The 18,531-nt window shown below is 43.1% G+C and overlaps 1 protein-coding gene across 1 annotated transcript in view; it reads left to right on the top strand.

Annotated features, from left to right (window-relative positions):
- Positions 1 to 18,531, top strand: part of LOC140202013 (pleckstrin homology domain-containing family G member 1-like) — a 114,851-nt gene that overhangs the window by 27,649 nt on the left and 68,671 nt on the right. Inside the window, exon 2 of the mRNA XM_072266879.1 lies at positions 14,063 to 14,137. Coding sequence (XP_072122980.1) covers positions 14,063 to 14,137 — 75 coding nt within the window. The remainder of the gene's footprint in view (positions 1 to 14,062; positions 14,138 to 18,531) is intronic.

Raw genomic sequence — 18,531 nt, 5'->3', positions numbered from 1 at the left:
ACAAGATCAGCATGTAGCATCTGCAAGATCTACTGCACCTACTTGCCAGGACTTCTTTGACGTCTTGTCTTGTCTTGTCCATATTGTACCAACCGCTGCCGCTGGGCTATAAACGTGCAGGAGCAATGTGTGGTTAAGTGCCTTGCTCAAGGACACCACACGCTGACTCGGCTGAGGCTCGAACTCGCGACCTTCAGATCACTAGTCCAACGCCTTAACCACTTGGCGTTTCTCTGGGGTGACACGGTGGAGCCACTGCCTCACAGTACAAGAGATCCTGACCTCTGGTGCTGTCCATGTGGAGACAGCCTGTTCTCCCTGTGACTGCATGAGCTTCTGGTGTCCTGCAGGTTGGTAGGTGAGTTGGGCTCTAAATTGACCTTAGGATGTAGGCAAGTGGTAGAGTCTGCAGAGGGTTATTAATGAGATTAATGTAGGATTACTGTAAATGGCTGCTTGATGGTCAAAGGACCTGTTTTTGTGCTAAGGGGTTCTAATACCCATGATGGGTGCAGAAGACTTTTGAAAGCGTCACCTTGTGCAAGTTCCTCTCCATGTCGTACATCATCCAGGGACTACCCCATTCTTTCATCTTCACTCAAATCCCCCCCTGACACCACCGTCAGGGTACCTTCATAGCATTTCACCTTCTCAACGGCAATAAATATTGATTAGTCAGCAGCATCCTCACCTTATGCATGAATTAACATCTTCTGTAAACTTGTCCAGCTGCAGAACCTTCCAAGTTCTCAATTCTTAAAAAACTGCACTACGAATCTCGTAATAACCCCACTTCACCTTCCAGCTGGGCCTTAAGCTGTCAGAACCTCGCCCTCTGGACTTCTGTCTGAAAGCTCTACGACTAAATTTCTAGTCACATTTGCTTTCTGTTTCGCTTAACATCAGATGGTTTCTACTTTTTCTCGGTGAGGTGTTTTAGACACTTGATTATGTTAAAATATGCTATATAAATGAAGTTGTAGTAAACTGTTTGTGAGAATTTTTAAAAAATACCCTGGGTTGCCATGATCTCAATTCCCAGTTTATGAAGTCTAAAAGAAAGATATTGCAGTGATTTTCATCTAACCTGTACAGTAGATTGTCAGAAGGAGAGCAATAAGCCCACAGTAATAATAATTTATTTATATTTAACGTCTGTAGGAAATTTGATTCGATGTCCCTCCAATGCTCCCAGACAATGTTCTTACTTTGATTTGTTAAGTTTCATTTGAAACCTTTTCAGTTTAGTTTATTGTACTGTCTCTTTACTCTTTAAGAAGGAGGCATCAATTATCTCTTAATTGATGTTTGCCATTGGTTCTCAGTACAAGAGTTTATGATGGTAGAGACTTTGATTTTCTTCAACTGCAGATGACTAAAAGGTAATTCATCGGTAATTATTGGCTCCTTGCCCGTACCATCTGACTCCTAAAAGCCATGCAGATTGTCCTGGGTTAGGACAAAAGAGGATTAATGCAGCTGTGTGGAGATTGAGGCTACAAAACAGAGCTGGATTCAAGCTGAAATGCATCTGTTTTAAAAGATAAACTGGTCTTTTAAAGGACTAGTTATATCAGGGATGTGCCTGAGGTGATTTTTCTCCTCTCTTTTTATTTGACAGTTATTATTTGCAAGTTGAGAGGGGGAAAACATTTAAAAGGTGTATTTGTTGAATGTGTTAGTATTTACCTTGGTCTTAAAAAGCCTCAGTGATTGTCAAGGGTAGGGTTATTTCAGGTTGTAGTGGATGTATTTAATTTTGTTAAGTGGAGATATCTGCTGATGGTGGGTTGTTTAATCGTTGTGTCAATGGAAGAGGATGTCTGGATTTGTGGCAGGAGAAAGTTCTACTGTTGTTACAGGTTTCTTTTGTATTGGAGGCTATGAAGCTGTATCAGGATTAGTGTGGTCCCAATTTTTAAAAAAAATTCCTTCATTAACCAGAGCACTGAAATTTACAAGGTGGGGTGAGTTTAAAACCATAGGTAAAGACATCTTGTAAAGATTGTCATCTAAAATTTGCTGTTTAAAACAGCTGCTTAGTTATATGAGAAAAGGTTATAATTATGCTGGTATGACTATAAAACTGCTCTGTAACTTGAGCTGTGAATTATTCCTTTATTCGAGTACACACGCTAGAGTATCTCTGAATATTGTCTCACCCAATTAAACCAGGCTGCTTGAAGGTTGCATGCCATCATAATAAATTTTGCTAGGGTGGTACTTCAGAGTGATGGAAAGCCCTTTTTGTATATGTGCACTGCCATTCAGTGTTTGATTTAAAGGCAGTACACTTTGTGCTGAACAAGTGTAACCTCATGATGCCAATGACTAAACGAATAGTTAAAAATAATTGATTCGAGAGACTGGTCAAGCATCCTTGGTACTACTTTGTGAACGTTATTGAGACATTAGTAAATGGAAATCCCCTTTGATATGTCCAGTTGGCTGAGTTCCTAGAATGATTTGTGCTATTGGAACAATGGTCTTTTAACATGCAAGCTTCTCCAAAACAACTTCCATTTATTTTGCAGTGGAAAACAGTTTCCGTTCCAATTAAGGATGCCAACTCTCTAGGATTGTGCACACATCTCCAGGAATTGAAGATAAATCTCCTAGCTACCAGTGGAGTCATGGGGCTATTTTTCAGTAAATGTCTTTAAAGTTTTACTGATTGGTTCCAGGTTAAGCAATATCTATTTAATGCTCATCCTTGTTTTTACACCTCTCCAGGGTCACCTCTTCTCCATCTCTGAAATCCAGTCTATTCCAACTTTCCTAGTGCATGCCTCTAACTTTACCCTCTTGCACATTCCTTGAATTTAAATGATATTATTGATTGCTATTTGTTAATAAGCACATAGCTGTGCAACTTTACGGCACTTTTCCCTCCCAATGAAATGCTTGTTAAATCTGCAGTTTAAAGAATTTTCTTGTCATTTACCTTATGTGGAGAGGATGTTTCCTATGGTGGACGAGTCTAAGACCAGAGGACACAGCCTCAGAATAGAGGGGAGTACTTTTAGAATGGAGGCAAGGAGGAATTTCTTTAGTCAGAGAGTGATGAATCTGTGGAATTCTTTGCCACAGGCAACTGTGGAAGCTAATTCTTAATGTATGTTTAAGGCAGAGCTTGATAGATTCTTGATTGGTCAGGGCATGAAGGGATACATGGAGAAGGCAGGAGACTGGGGTGAGAGGAAAATTGGATCAGCCATGATGAAATGGTGGAACAGGCTCAAAGGATCAAATGGCCTAATTCTTCTCCTATATCTTGTGGTCTTATCATGTTATATGGCTTTGCTTTCAATCCCATTTTAGTTTTGCTCTTTTAGAGGTGGTGCAGTGGATGGACATGGCTTTTGGTCATTGGGGTGGATTGTGTGGCATTGTGATAGTTGATCATTAAACCCTTCAAGCTGCGTTTGATTAAAACTGGCAGGGACTTTGGTCTGTAATGGAGATATCAGCTGGACAGTATGGCAGAGTACAGAGAGTGGCACACACATATAGGGATATGGATTCAAGTATCCTGACCAACCAGAGTTAACAAAGTTAGGTTCATGGCATACAGGAGTTAATGTTCCATTGTTTTTCATTGGCATTCTCATTTTCTGTTTATTTAGAAAGTGCAGTTCTCCCACTGTGCTGTTATAGAGCTGGTTGCTTAGAGTATTTCAAAGCATCCTGCCACGGTTTTCAAATAACAATTATTCCTGTCTCCGGGTTCATTGCCGAGGCCATCGTGTATTACTTACTCGCAGCTTCCCTGTAGTGATGGGCTGCCCCCTTGTCCTACTGAAGGGTCTCAGCCCAAAGCATCAGCTGTTAACTCTTTTCCATAAATGCTGCCTGGTCTGCTGAGCTGCTCCAGCGTTTTGTGTGAGTTGCTTTGATTTTCAGAATCTGCAGATTTTCTCTTGCTTGCGGCCCCTTAAAGTACTCATTTGGAATATCTGGTGACCTGTTATGCCCTCTGCAGAGGACTGCAGTTGCAGTTTGCCCATGTTGGTGAGGGATCAGTTGTTTGGACTAGAAAAGCTTAACTAGGCAAGCATTTGATACTTCTCTATAGTCATTACTGCCTTTGCAAGTACTTACTGTCAATTACTTCAACAGAATTAAGTTTCTGTCATACCATCTTAAACATGGCTTCCTGGAAGACTGCTCCAGGCCCTATAATGTAATCACTACCATCTTTTAGGTCGAGGCAGTACTCGATACGGCCTCTTGCTGATAGCCTGAACAGAGGAGGTAAGCAGAAAAGACCATCCTAGGTTGAATATTATCTGCTTACTTGGTACAGTTAATACTTTGACCTTCAAGTTTTTTTGTGTGTGGAAATAAATACTTGATGTACACTTTCAATACACTGAACCTATTTACAAAATAAAACACTGTTATGATGCAGTACGTGACCATTCAGCCCATTTGAGCCTGTGCCAGCTCTCAGAACAATCCTGTTTTCCCATTTGAATCCATCAGTTTGCTTCTGTATCCAAAGCACTGGCACACCTAGAGGTAATTTACAGTAGTCCATAAGACATAGGGACAGAATTAGGTCATTCAGCCCATCGAGTTTGCTCCGCCATTCTATCATAGCTGATCTCAGATCCCACTCAACTCCAGACATCTGCCTTCTCGCCATATCCTTTGATCTTCCCACCAATCAGAAACTATCAACTTCAGCCTTAAATCTACCCACTGACTTGGCCTCCACTGCAGTCTGTTGCAGAGCATTCCACAGATTCACTACTCCCTGGCTAAGAAAAAAAATCTCTCCTTACCTCTGTTCTAAAAGGTTGCCCCTCAATGTTGAGGCTGTCCCCTCTAGGTCTGGATAGGCCCACCAGAGGACACATCCTCTCCACATCCACCCTATCTAGTTTTTTCAACATTCAGTAGGTTTCAATGAGATCCCCATGCAGTCTTCTAAATTCCAATGATTATAGGCCCAAAGCTGCCAGATGTTCCCTGTATGTTAATCCCTTCATTCTCTGAATCATCCTCGTGAATCTCTTCTGGACTCTCTCCAATGACAATGTGTCCTTTCTGAGATATGGGGCCCAAAGCTGTTGACAATGCTCCAAGCGCAGCCTGACTAGTGTCTTATAAAGCCTCAGCATTATCTCCTTCACTCACAACATGCTGGAGGACCTCAGTAGGTCGGGCAGCATCCATGGAAACGATCAGTGGGTTTTTCACCTGGAACTTACCAGCCTTCTCCTTCCCACCCTCCTGCCACCTTCTTTATAGGGCCTCTGCCCCTTCCCTCCACAGTCCTGACAAAGGGTTCCAGCCGGAAACGTTGACTGATTGTTTCCACGGATGCTGCCCGACCTGCTGAGTTCCTCCAGCGTATTGTGAGTGTTGCTTTGATCCCAGCATCTGCAGATTATTTTGTGTTTAGCATCATCTCCTTGCTTTTATATTTTATTCCCCTTGAAATAAATGCTAACATTGCATTTGTCTTCTCTACCACAGACTCAACCTGTAAATTAACCTTCTGGGAGTCTTGCATGAGGATTCCTAAGTCTCTCTGCACCTCTGATGTTTGAACCTTCCGCCCATTCAGGTGATAGTCTGCACTATTGTTCCTTTTACCAAAATGCATGATCATACATTTCCCAACACTGTATTCCATCTGCCAGTTGACTTGGATTTGGATCCGTATCTGCTCCAATTTGCCTACCAGCACAATAGGTCCACAGCGGATGCCATTTCATTGCCTCGTCACTCAAAACTGAAACATCTGGACATTGAAAATGCATACAACAGGATGCTCCTTATCGATCACATCTCAGCATTCAATACTGTCATCCCCTCAAAACTAATCAATAAGCTTCAAGACCCTGGCTTCAATACCTCCTTGTGCAATTGGATTCTCAATCTCCTGACTTGCAGACCCCAGTCAGTTTGGATTGGCACCAACGTCTCTACAATCTCCATCAGCACAGGCGCACCACAAGGTCCCACTCTATACTAATGACCGTGTGGCCAAGCACAGCTCCAGTGCTGACTGACGACACCACTACTGTAGATCGAATCAAAGGGGGTGACGAATCAGCATATCAGAGGGAGAGTGAATATCTGCTGAGTAGTGCCACAACAGCAATGTCAGGAAAACCAAAGGGATGATTACTGACTTCAAGAGGAAGGAACCGGAATTCCATGAGATAATCCTCATCAGGGGATCAGAGGTGGAGGAGTCAGCAGTTTTAAATTCCTCAGTGTTACTACCTCAGAAGACCTGTCCTGGGACCAGCATGTAAGTGCAATTACGAAGGAAGTGCTGCAGAAGTTTGCGAAGGTTTGGAATAGCATCCATCGACGAACTTCTATAGAAGTGTGATGGAAAATACTGTGTATTACTGGCTGCATCACAGCTGGGTATGGAAACACCAATGTCCTTGAGTGGAAAATCCTACATAAAGTAGTGAATATAGCCCAGTCTGTCACGGGTAAAGCCTTCCCCACCATTGAGGACATCTGCACAAAATAGTGTTGCAGAAAACAGCATTTATCATCAGGGACCCTTAACATCCAGGACATGCTCTCTTCTCGCTGCTGCCATCAGAAAGAAGGTACAAGAGTCTCAGGGCTCACACCAACAGGTTCAGGAGCAGTTACTACCTCTCAACCATCAGGTTCTTTGACCAGAGGCGATAACTTCATTAAACTTCACTTGCCTCATAACTGAACTGCTCCCTCAACCAATAGACTCACTTTCAAGGACTCTTTATCGCATGTTCCTATATCTATCTATCTTTCTTTTTGTATTTGCACAGATTGCTGTCTTTTGCACACTGGTTGAAAGTCCAAATTGATGCAGTCTTTCACTGATTCTGTTCTGGTTACTGTATTTATTGAGTATGCCCACAAGAAAATGAATCTCATGGTGACATATAGGGTGTACTTTGATAATAAATTTATCTTGCTCCTTCTGAGCAGGTCATCTTTGGGATATGGAATGAAGCTGGAACATCCTGGGGCACCCAGTGTTCACCTGGTTAGTGTGCAAACTTCACGAAGACATTAACCCAGGTCAGGATCAGGACTCGGTCACTGGCACCGTGTGGTAGTAGACCCTGATGCTGTCTCACTAACTTTGAATATTGTATTATACTCCTGGGTAATATTAATTACTCTGCAGTAGCCTATCATGTTTAAAATTAGTCCCAGTTCATGAATGTCTGATCTTGTATTACTGAAACAACTTTGATTTGTATAAGCCCTTAAAGTAGAATATCGCAAGTAATTTCACAGGAAGTTGAATCAACAAGTTTTGCAACTGAGCCTCCCTGAAGGCCAGTGATTTTGAGGGCACAGGGAGAAAGGTTTGGAGAATGAATTGCCAAACTGTCGATCTTGGCAACTGAAGGCAGGACCTTGCATAGGGTGGTAATTGTTTTTAAAATAAAAACAATTGGATGCTCCAGATTAAGAATATCACAGCTTCCAAATTGCACATGGCAGAGGTAGGACCAAAACAGGGTTTGAACGCAAGGTTGAGAATTTTAAAGTCAAGGAACAAACTGGAATATAGCAATGGGTGAGCAGTACTTTGTCAGAGGTTGGACAGAGTTTCAGATGACTTTGTCTATCAAGGACTGAAAGACCAGCTCAGGAGTCCTGTGCATTGGGATGCTTCAGTCCAGTAGTAGTGCCAAGTTGGGCAGCAGATGAACTGAGGTACAGGAGTTGTTGGGTGATGCAGCAACTTTGTCCAAATTTTGCTGTTATTTGTGGTTTACGTACAAATTGCCTCAGCCTGGGAATGTTTGGCACAGACAAGAGTGATAGGCTTTTTCTGCAGTACTTGGTTGGAGGAAGGTTTGGCACATTAAGCTGCTTAACAAGACAAGTTGGAGATGATAGGTGTTGAGAGGTATGGTGGTTGCGGAGTAGCTGAGTTCCTAACTGCTGAAGTATGTTGCAGAGCGTTAAATTATTGCCTGTGAGAAATGCAGAGCTCAGGAATGAGAAGTCCAAGTACATAATCAATCATATTTCCCAGTTGGGTAAAGTCAGTATATGTGGAAACTGCAATGTTTTGGGGTAACATTGGGAAATAAGATGGCCATTGGAAGGAGGTACCGCTAACAGTGCAAAGGACAAAAACATTGCAAGTGATTTTGTGACAGGAAGGATAATGAAGCAGGTATCCCACCCTGCAAAAACTCATTTCAGGGAGGTAGCACCATCAATTTGCGGGAGACTCCCAGAACTTCCGGGAGAGGTGGGATGTCTGCAATAGAGTAGCTCCTTAGCAGCTGGCCAGCTAGTTTAAATAATGTTAGCTATGCTAATGAACAAGTGACACCTGTTAAACTCACCTCAACATGTCTTTTACAGTCTTAACCCACCATGGGCAATAGAAAAGTCACTGTTGCAAACAGTGCAGTGAGCAACACGGTCATTATTTTGACCCCTATTAGGCAGGGGTACACTTTAGTGTAGTCTGGGGTGACGTACGTTTTATATTTTCTTTTTTTTTTTGGAACACTCTGCCATGGCGTGCTCTCACTCTCTCTTGTGCTCTCTCTTGCTTGCTTTCTCTCACCCTTTCTCTCGTGCTCTCTCTCTCTCTCGTGCTCGCTCTCGTGCTCTCTCGCTTGCTTTCTCGCTCACGCTTTCTCTCTTGCTCGTGCGCTCGCTCTCAAAAAAATTGATTTCTGTGATATTATATATAATTTGCGGACATCAGGGAGCCACTATTAATATGCGGGAGACTCCCGGAACTTCCGGGAGAGGTGGGATGTCTGATGAAGCCAGGCAGTTTGAGTTCATTCTTGCAGGGTCATTGGGAGATCGACTAGGGAAGGATGATATAGTGAGCCACGTTAAGGTCCACAAAAGAGTTAAGATAGATTCCCTACGTAACAAAATTCCCAATACATGAATGTCTGATCTTCTTTTGCTGCAACAATGCTGATCTCTAGCCTATTAAGTTTCAATCGGTGTTTTGTCATTGAAGCTAGTACTTTTTGGGGGGGTGGCGGGGGAGAGTTGAGCTTGGACCTAATGGCAGCAGCATGTTTATAGACCGTTAGAGATGAAAGAGAAGCTGGAAATGCAGCATGCAATGAAGTTGGAGGGATCAAGGCTTTCTCATATTGAGGTGTTGGCAGATTTAGATGAGGTCAAATATCCAGAGGTTTTTTTAAATATAAAAGGACTTGCACTTCATGGTGAGAAGGCAAAATATTTGCATAACTTACAGGGTTCTCGTCCAAAAGTGCAGAGAGCATTGTGTCTCATGTTAGTGACTTAATATTGAAAAGTAAGGGGTGGTTTGTATTCTACAACAAGATGGAATAACGTTATTTTCTTATGACTGCATTTCTGAATGCTTTCTGCATTTTTGCATTAAACAGGAGCAGGCAAACTGCACTGCCCTGCTGACTAGGTGTTCTGACACTGCGGATGTCTGTAACACCTATCATGCACTGCAGCCAGATTAAAGCTTTTGATTGGATGGTACCCACGTTTTTTGCTTCAGTTTGCAAAATTTGGACTGAATTGCAGCCAGATTAGCAGCCAGTTTGATTTTGCTCAGCTTCATGGTTCTGAAGGTATCATGAGGGCGTGCGTTCCTTTTGCTGGCAATGAAATGTTTCTCCTGCAGGTCAGATTTTCAGTTATGCATCGGTGGCTTTTTAGAGGCACAGAGAGACACATCACAGAAATAGGGTCTTCAAGACCACTGAATCAACCATCCATTTGTGCTAATCCCATGTTACTCTTCCCATATTGTTGTCAATTACCCCTCCCACCTCCAATTCTGCTCAGCTACAGGCTAGGGGGCCGTATAGTGTTTCTGAATAACCTACCAGCCCCCACAACTGTGAGAGGAAAGCAGAGGACCTGGGGATGGAGTGGGTGGGGGCTGGGTGCTGGAATACCACACAGTCACAGGGAGAATGTCAGACTCCACACAGATAACACCGAGAGTCGGGAATGATTTCCGGTCAAGAGGGCACCGAGCTGTGCTCCCCGCCAAGGTTGTGGTTCAGACCGAGTTGTATCTTGAGCTTTGTAGGGGGATGGATTTGGGGACAGAGGGGAGATAGGGGTCAGAATAGGGCTTAGGGACAGCGATGTGGAGTGAGGTCAAGCTGGAAGCTGGGCTTCTTCTCTGCATTGTTCTGTGAATATGGTAGGCATGCCACGTTGGCACCACAATGTGAGGCGACACTTGCGGGGCCAGCCCATCCTTAGGTTGTGTTGGTTGTTGACACAAATGACGCATTTCACTTACATTTTGATGTACATGTGTTAAATAAATCTGAATCTAAACCCAGGCCACCTTCTGACAGCAGCTCTATTGATTTGTCACCCACGTTGCTAATTAGATTAGATTAGATTATGAGGACACGCAGTCCTCTTTTATTGTCATTTAGTAATGCATGCATTAAGAAATGATACAATTTGTTCCTCCAGAATGATATCACAGAAACACAAGACAAACCAAGACAAAAAAAAACTGACAAAAACCACATAATTATGACATATAGTTACAACAGTGCAAAGGAATACCGTAATTTGATGAAGAATAGACCATGGGCACGGTAAAAAAAAAGTCTCAAAGTCTCTCGAAAGTCCCATCATCTCACGCAGATGGTTGAAGGGAGAAACCCTCCCTGCCATGAGCTTCCAGTGCCGCAAACTTGCCGATGCAGCATCCTGGAAGCACCCGACCACAGTCCGACTCTGAGTCCGTCCGAACTTCGAGCCTCCGACCAGCCCTGCGACACTGAGCAGCAAGCACCATCTCTGCCGAGCACTTCGACCCCATCCCCGGCAATAAGCAAAGCCGAGGACTCGGGGCCTTCCCCTCCGGAGATTCTCGATCGCACAGTAGCAGCGGCAGCGAAAAAGTCATTTCAGGAGTTTCCCCAGATGTTCCTCTGTGCTTCTCACGTCTGTCTCCATCAAATCAGGATTGTGCATGGCCCCTATTTAACAAATACGATATCAATTCGGAGTGGCCGCGCATGCTGTGTCGCGCTGCCATCTTCTCCTCCCCTCCCGATACAGTGCAGACAAGTGAAAATCCTTCCTTTTTAATAGGAATTTTGTGTTATACCTTTCCAATCTGCCCTGAGTGTCTTTTCAATGTTGTCCTTGTGTAGAGAAACTTGGCCGTTTTTAACAGGAGCCTCCACTATGTTATCAACCTGATGAAGGCAAATGGCAAATCTGTCTTGGGCAGGACATCAGTGGGGTTGAGGTGTGGGCAGTAAGTATTTGTGGAGATTGTACAGCAGTGAAGTGTTCTTTCCTGTGGCAGTTGCTTCTAGGTTGTGTGTTTACTAGTTCTTTAAGCTAGTGTCATGGGCTTCTTTGTACCCAGCTAAGGTGAGGTAGCGGAAACCTTTCTGACCTAAACTCTCTTTTCTGACAGTGGTATTAGTAGAGAAATGAAGGAGTGCATTCGGCCCAGAATACTTGCATTCATGCTGCTGGTAACAACGTTTGCACTTGGACTAATCAAGTTGTACAGATACTGACTGTATTGCAATGTCCTAGTGTAGTGATTGTAAGGTAATTAGCTCAATCAACTGTGTAACCTATTCATTTGAGGATGTGTTACAAGAATAAGATAACATTTGCACATAGAAACATAGAAAATAGGTGCAGGAGTAGGCCATTCGGCCCTTCGAGCCTGCACCGCCATTTATTATGATCATGGCTGATCATCCAACTCAGAACCCTGCACCAGCCTTCCCTCCATACCCCCTGATCCCTTTAGCCACAAGGGCCATATCTAACTCCCTCTTAAATATAGCCAATGAACTGGCCTCAACTGTTTCCTGTGGCAGAGAATTCCACAGATTCACCACTCTCTGTGTGAAGAAGTTTTTCCTAATCTCAGTCCTAAAAGGCTTCCCCTTTATCCTCAAACTGTGACCCCTCGTTCTGGACTTCTCCAACATCAGGAACAATCTTCCTGCATCTAGCCTGTCCAATCCCTTTAGGATTTTATACGTTTCAATCAGATCCCCCCTCAATCTTCTAAATTCCAACGAGTACAAGCCTAGTTCATCCAGTCTTTCTTCATATGAAAGTCCTGCCATTCCCAGGAATAAATCTGGTGAACCTTCTTTGTACTCCCTCTATGGCAAGGATGTCTTTCCTCAGATTAGGGGACCAAAACTGCACACAATACTCCAGGTGTGGTCTCACCAAGGCCTTGTACAACTGCAGTAGTACCTCCCTGCTCCTGTACTCGAATCCTCTCGCTATAAATGCCAGCATACCATTCGCCTTTTTCACCGCCTGCTGTACCTGCATGCCCATTTTCAATGACTGGTGTATAATGACACCCAGGTCTCGTTGCACCTCCCATTTTCCTAATCAGCCACCATTCAGATAATAATCTGTTTTCCTATTTTTGCCACCAAAGTGGATAACTTCACATTTATCCACATTACATTGCATCTGCCATGAATTTGCCCACTCACCCAACCTATCCAAGTCACCCTGCACCCTCTTAGCATCCTCCTCACAGCTAACACTGCCGCCCAGCTTCGTGTCATCCGCAAACTTGGAGATGCTGCATTTAATTCCCTCATCCAAGTCATTAATATATATTGTAAACAACTGAATGGAAGTTTTCCAATAACTATAACTGAAACCAATTCATTGTAATCTCAAGGGTGAAAAAAAAATCTAAAATCAAAGATTTTACAGGGGAGAACCAGGACCTTCAGTGCATTAGATCCATCAACACCCATTTACACTGGGGATTCCCAACCTTTTTTGTTATGCCTTGGGCCCCTATCATTAACCGTGAGTCCCATGGACCTCAGGTTAGGAAGCCCTGCATTTATACCACGGCCATTTCCATTCCCCACATGGTTACGAATGGTTTCTATGTTTTTTTAACATCCTTCTGTAAGTCATGGTCACAAGCTGAAGGAACATTGTCAACAGCATAGTTGGCTAGACAAGGGAGCTTTATTTTCATTTAGATTTTGGAGGCAGACTTTAACTTGTGAAGCATCTTTTTACAACCACACAGCACCGCTGACCCAGATGCGATGTTGTTCTCTGCAGTCGGGGTTGTTTTCCTGTTCTTTTCCACTGCCTGTTGTGGTTTTTTCCCCCACCTCCACAAGACACGCTGGTTGTTGAGTAGATTGGTTACTGGGCATAGGGTGGTATGAGAATTGGTGGGCATGTGGGGGTGGTAGAGGAGGAGAGGAGGTGAATTGGGGATTGAGATTGTTGGGCTTACTCTGAGAAGCAACATGGACTTGATTGGCTGAGTGACCTTCCTTCACATCATAGGGAGTAAATGAAATCTTATCATGCCAGTATACATTCTACTGGCACAGGAAACATTGCAATCAATTCATGGAAGTATGCCCATATGCAGTGATAAGGATAGGATCCGTAAGAGCAGAATTAGGCCAGTCGGCCCATCCAGTTTGCTCTGCCATTCTATCATGGCTGATTTATTATCCGTCTCCTGTCTTCTCCCCATAACCTTTGAGTCTCTTACTAATCAAGAAGCTATCAACCTCCACTTTAAATATACCCAATGACTTGGCTCCCACAGCCAATAATTAACACAGACTGACCACCCTCTGGCTAAAGGTCAACTTCTGTGCACCCTATCTACTGATTGCCAATCTAAAAGTGCCCATTTATCCCACTTGTTTTATGTTATAAACATTCATACTTTACCTGCAACTTCAACTCCAGCTCATTCTGTGTTGTAATTTCCACATTTCACCACTGACAGAAGTTAGGCTAACTATCCAATAGTCTCCTGCTTTCTGCTTGTCTCCTCTCTCGAATAACGGCATCATCCAATAGATGTGCGAGAGCTGCCATGCTCTTTGCCATCCTTGACAGCTCATCTGAAACTTGGCACTCTTAGGACATTGGAAACATTTACTGAGATCGTGCTTGAGACTTTAGAATGTTCATGTTTTTCCATCTCCTAAGATCAGAGACTGATGGAAAACTGCATCTGTGTGTGATGATGAAGGCTTTTTTCTCATGGGTCCATTATGCAGTGTTCATGAACTCTGTCCTTTCTCTCCTTCAGGTTCCAGTAGTTTGTTGTGCGCTGAGATGCCAGATAAGGCTCTGGAGGAGATAGAGGCCATTTCCAGAAGTGAAGGTTTGTACTTGTTTTTTTTTGTGTCTGTCGTCCTATGTTTGCAAGTAGCAGTATGTCTTCACCTTTAATAGATGAAAGGCAGAGTCTCTGAAGCAGTGTGTCACATTGTGCACAATCCCTCTTAGAGTTTATAAAAAAAAGTGGAGTTAAGCAATGCAGTTGACAGAATAGGTCTTTTAATTTTAGAGTTCTCTCTGTAACTGAGAAATAAAATGAACTGTGCACTTACAATGAAATACAGATTTTTAGTTTTCTTTTGCAAAAGCTGTTTTTCTTTCAATTGGAGGGTGCCTCAGTCTTACTGATAACTGGGCATTTGATCAATTTGTGGGGGAACTGCTTTGTGCTGAGTAATTTGTTGTGAAACGTCGTTTCCCGTGGCATGACAAGTTGAATTGTTTAGTTACTGCTTCCAGCTACACTGTTTAATAATTCTTTATTTTTATCTGTGGAACTGTTGTCAAAGTTTGTTCTTTCTTTGATTGACCATTGAGATGATCTGATGTTTAATGTGTTTTAAATCAATTCATTCTTTTTGGTGTTTATGGTGTTTCCTTGCAAAATTGTTGCTTGTACGGTAAAGTTTGATTGCAAGGATTCCTGGCTTTAAACTCTTTGAATCAAAGGGCCCTTGTTTGTAGCAGTGGAGATGGTACAATATTGGCTCCTAGCAACCGAACTGCAATGCACTTGATCTGATCTTGTTTTCAGCTTAAGATAATGGGCCCAGGCAAGACTATTTTGGACAATTTGAGTGGGGGATAATTCCTGCAGGTAGATGATATTTTTAAAGCAAAGATGAAGGATGCATTGTGAAATGGTGTGGTAGTGGGACTGGTTTGTCTGGTCCAGCAAGGGGTCAGCACAGTTATGCTGGGCAGATCACAGTGTGTTTATCACACTGCCATTCAGCACGTGGCACTGTAGTAAGAATCTTAAAAACTTTCTCTGCAAATTTATTTTTCCTAATTGTAAGTGATATTTTGATACAAATGTGGTGATGGAATTTGATCTGAGCTGCAGAACAAGAATATTTGTATGGTAGTTTAATAAATGGCCAACATAGGTTCTAAAGGATACTCCTTGGCTAGAACAGCCCTTTTCTGGAGTTGTTAAAATGGTGGGTCTCTAATGTATGTTAGACTTCAAACTTTGGGCTAAGCTCCTCATGCCACACTTCTGAATAAAATAAAGGCCAAAGGCATTGAAAGCAAATCATGGGGATGAATACGAAGTCTGTTCCTTTTGAACTGGGAAATGGTGCCAAGAACAAAGAAAGAGATCGTAACCTAGTGGCTGGGCTACCATCAAGTTTGATCTTCGTTAATGACAATTGATGCAATAAAAGTATGCCCGTTTCTAATTCCATAAGCATTACCAGCCCTACCCCTACTGTTGCTAAAACAAACTTAGCGGGCGGACAGTTATGGGTGCAATCTTCTTTTCCCTCAAGGGAACGTTGAACCAAATGGTCCAGAAGTTGTGATGTCAGCTTTTTCAGATTCAGTCAGGAAGCCAGTCCCTGTTGCTGAGGAGAGGCTGTGTCAACTAGACCTTTGACTCGCTGTCCAGTCATGTAATTGGTGAACCGCTGCTGTTCCTTACCTCACCAGATCTGGTCCTGTCCCAGGGGTTCGGTGACTGGTTCTGAGCAAAGGTGGTTGGCTGCTGACCCTGTTTAATTGAATCTTGCCACTGGCTGACTCAGCAGAATCCTTCCTCGTGGGGCATGGTGACTTTGCCTACACTCTATCCCTTTTTAACTTCGACAAAGCCTAAGTACACCTCAGGCAGCCAAAGGTGCAGGCTGTTGTATAGTGAGAGTCTCAGCATTCAAGCTGGAATGTTGTTCATAGCCCAGACATACTAAGCCACTTCGTGTTATCAGACAAGTCGCTTGGGTATATCTTGCTGTGAGAGCTGACATAGATTTGAGGGACTGAATGGTATCCCCTACATTTTAAGGGATTATATTTCAGCTTTTGGGAGCCACAGAATGTTCCCAAGTGTCATGTTCACAGGGTAACTAAGGATATGCAGGTCATATCTATATTTAAGAATTAACTGCAGCGCTATGTGGAAAATCGACGGTGGTGTCTTTCTCACAATGGCAAGGTGCCATGCCCTGGTGTAAAATCAAAACCTGACCTGATACCAGGGACTTGGAACACGTTTTCATGTCTGACTTGAACATCACCATAAATAAGGGCCAAGTTAGAGGGAGGGGTTGGCCAGCCTTGGACTTTATTTTGTGGAGTGTAGGAGACTGAAATGACCTTTAGAGGTGCACAGAGTCCTGAGGGGCTTAGGGTGAATTCACTCTCTTTTTCCAGGTTTATGGAAGTCAAAAACTATTGGGCTAAACTTGAGGGGCAGCACAGGTGGTGGTATGTACTGTATGTGGATTGAGGCAGATACAAAAGCCAGTCAGTTGGACAAGTGCATGGATAGGAAAGGTTTAAGTCATGGGACATTTTGGTGGGCATGAACCATCTGGGGCACAGGGTCTGTTCCCATGTTGTGTGACGCTGCATAACAACACCAAACTCTATAGACCTATGTGAAGATGGAAAGTCCAAATATTGTTTGTAATATAAAGTGCTGGAAAGAAGTACTAATTTTCAGCAGTACGCTTTGACCTGGGTAAAGCATGCCTAACCCAAACCCAACATACAGTTGGAATCCCACGTAGCCCAATTGAATGCCATGAAATCCCATAAACTACTCAACAATTCGATAATCTACTTTGGTGCATGTGTAGAGAAACAGACTGAGCTGACACTTCATGAAAATGAGTTCTAATGATTAGTCATTGGCTTGAAACGTTAACTGTCATACTCAGCAGGTCAGTCAGCATCGCAGAGAATCTCTTTAGCACTCTATTTTCACATGCTGTTGTAAATCCATGACGTTTTCCTTTTTATTGGTCAAATTGGCCTAGTCAGTGATGAACTTCTTCCCATCCTAACACTAGATATTCAACTTGAACTTCAGGACAAATTAACCACATTGACTTCATTCCAATTAGTCCATCACTGTCACCAAGCAAATACAGTTAATATTCCTCTGCGGTCGTTCCCATGAAATTTGGCGACTCTGGGAGTTGTTTGATTTGCATTCCATTCAAATTCTTGGGTTGTTTGCACAGGAGGAGGATCTGTTTTTGTTTGCTGTGTTTCTTGTTTCTGCAGGTGAGCAGCTTTGTAGAACCGAGAATGTGCACAAATGTAATCTAAAACCAATTTGTAGGAGGGAGGGCAGAGTCAATTTCTACCAAAGTAACTGAAGTTATTTTCTGATCAATGGTGTTGGGTTTCAATGTCTCTCAGCTTTCGAGCTTCCATTTTGAGAGCTACTCCTCTGGGCTCTGCAAGTCCTGAGCCGTAGAGACACCAGCTTTCTATGGGTGAGACGTAAAAAAAATCCTTCACAGCTTCAGGACACTCTCATCTTACCCATGGAAGTGCATGCATCATTGTAAAATCAATGCCAGAGAGAAGCTGCTGATTTTTCATGGCAAGCTCTCACAAACAAACGGCCTGCGATGGACTGTTGTGGCCCGGGCACAGGTGAACTCCTCACTCCTCTCTGAAGTTGTATCATTGCAACTTGAAATCTATCTGAGTAGATGGGTGGGGCCTTGGGTTATTGGGTTATTAATCACCCTAGCCTAGAGCCTCTTAGGCAGGGCAACGTTCAGACAGGAACCAATGATCTTTTTTTTTCCTTTTCTTAAGCTGTGTGCCAACACTGACTATAATATCTCAAAGCAGTCAGGTAGGAAAACCAAACTTTCTCTGTTTCCTTGGAGGTTGAGGGGGAGACCTGGTGGGAACTTACTTATTTCTAAATGGAGCTGTAGCTAGGGCAATTGGGCAGAAATGCTGAATACTGGTCTAGCTTGTGGGGTCAGAGGGGTAAATTTTCAGTGGTAGGTTCCTGAAATGGGTTGCCACAGGCAGAGATGGAAGCAGATCCAACGGTGAAATACAAGAGGCTTTAAGCTGATGCATGAAGGTGCGGGTATTGGAAGGGTGGGGTATTGGTTTAATTTGGCACAAACATCATGGGCTGCAGGGCTTGAGCTGTACTGTTCTATGTTCTTTTTGTGTTCTAATTCCATTGAGGCAAAGCAGAATAATTTCCTCACTACAGACCTTGGGAAAATTAAAACACTTTAATTTCCTTGCACTTGGCCTGTCCCACAGTGGTATTTACATATCTAAGTTCTATATCCCTTAACAACCTTATAATCCACTCATCTTTGTCCCAAAATATAATTGATATTGCGATCCACCTGGAGTTTAAGCTCTTGACTTACTCCTCCTCTGTGTCACTGATGAGAGAGATCTGGCCTACATTTTTATTCACTAACATAATCTTTTCTAAGGTCT

The sequence above is a fragment of the Mobula birostris genome, chromosome 8 (genome assembly GCF_030028105.1).
Source record: "Mobula birostris isolate sMobBir1 chromosome 8, sMobBir1.hap1, whole genome shotgun sequence".
NCBI lineage: Eukaryota > Metazoa > Chordata > Chondrichthyes > Myliobatiformes > Myliobatidae > Mobula > Mobula birostris.
Note: the sequence above shows the minus strand (reverse complement) of the source record. Positions and strands in the feature narration are given on the sequence as shown.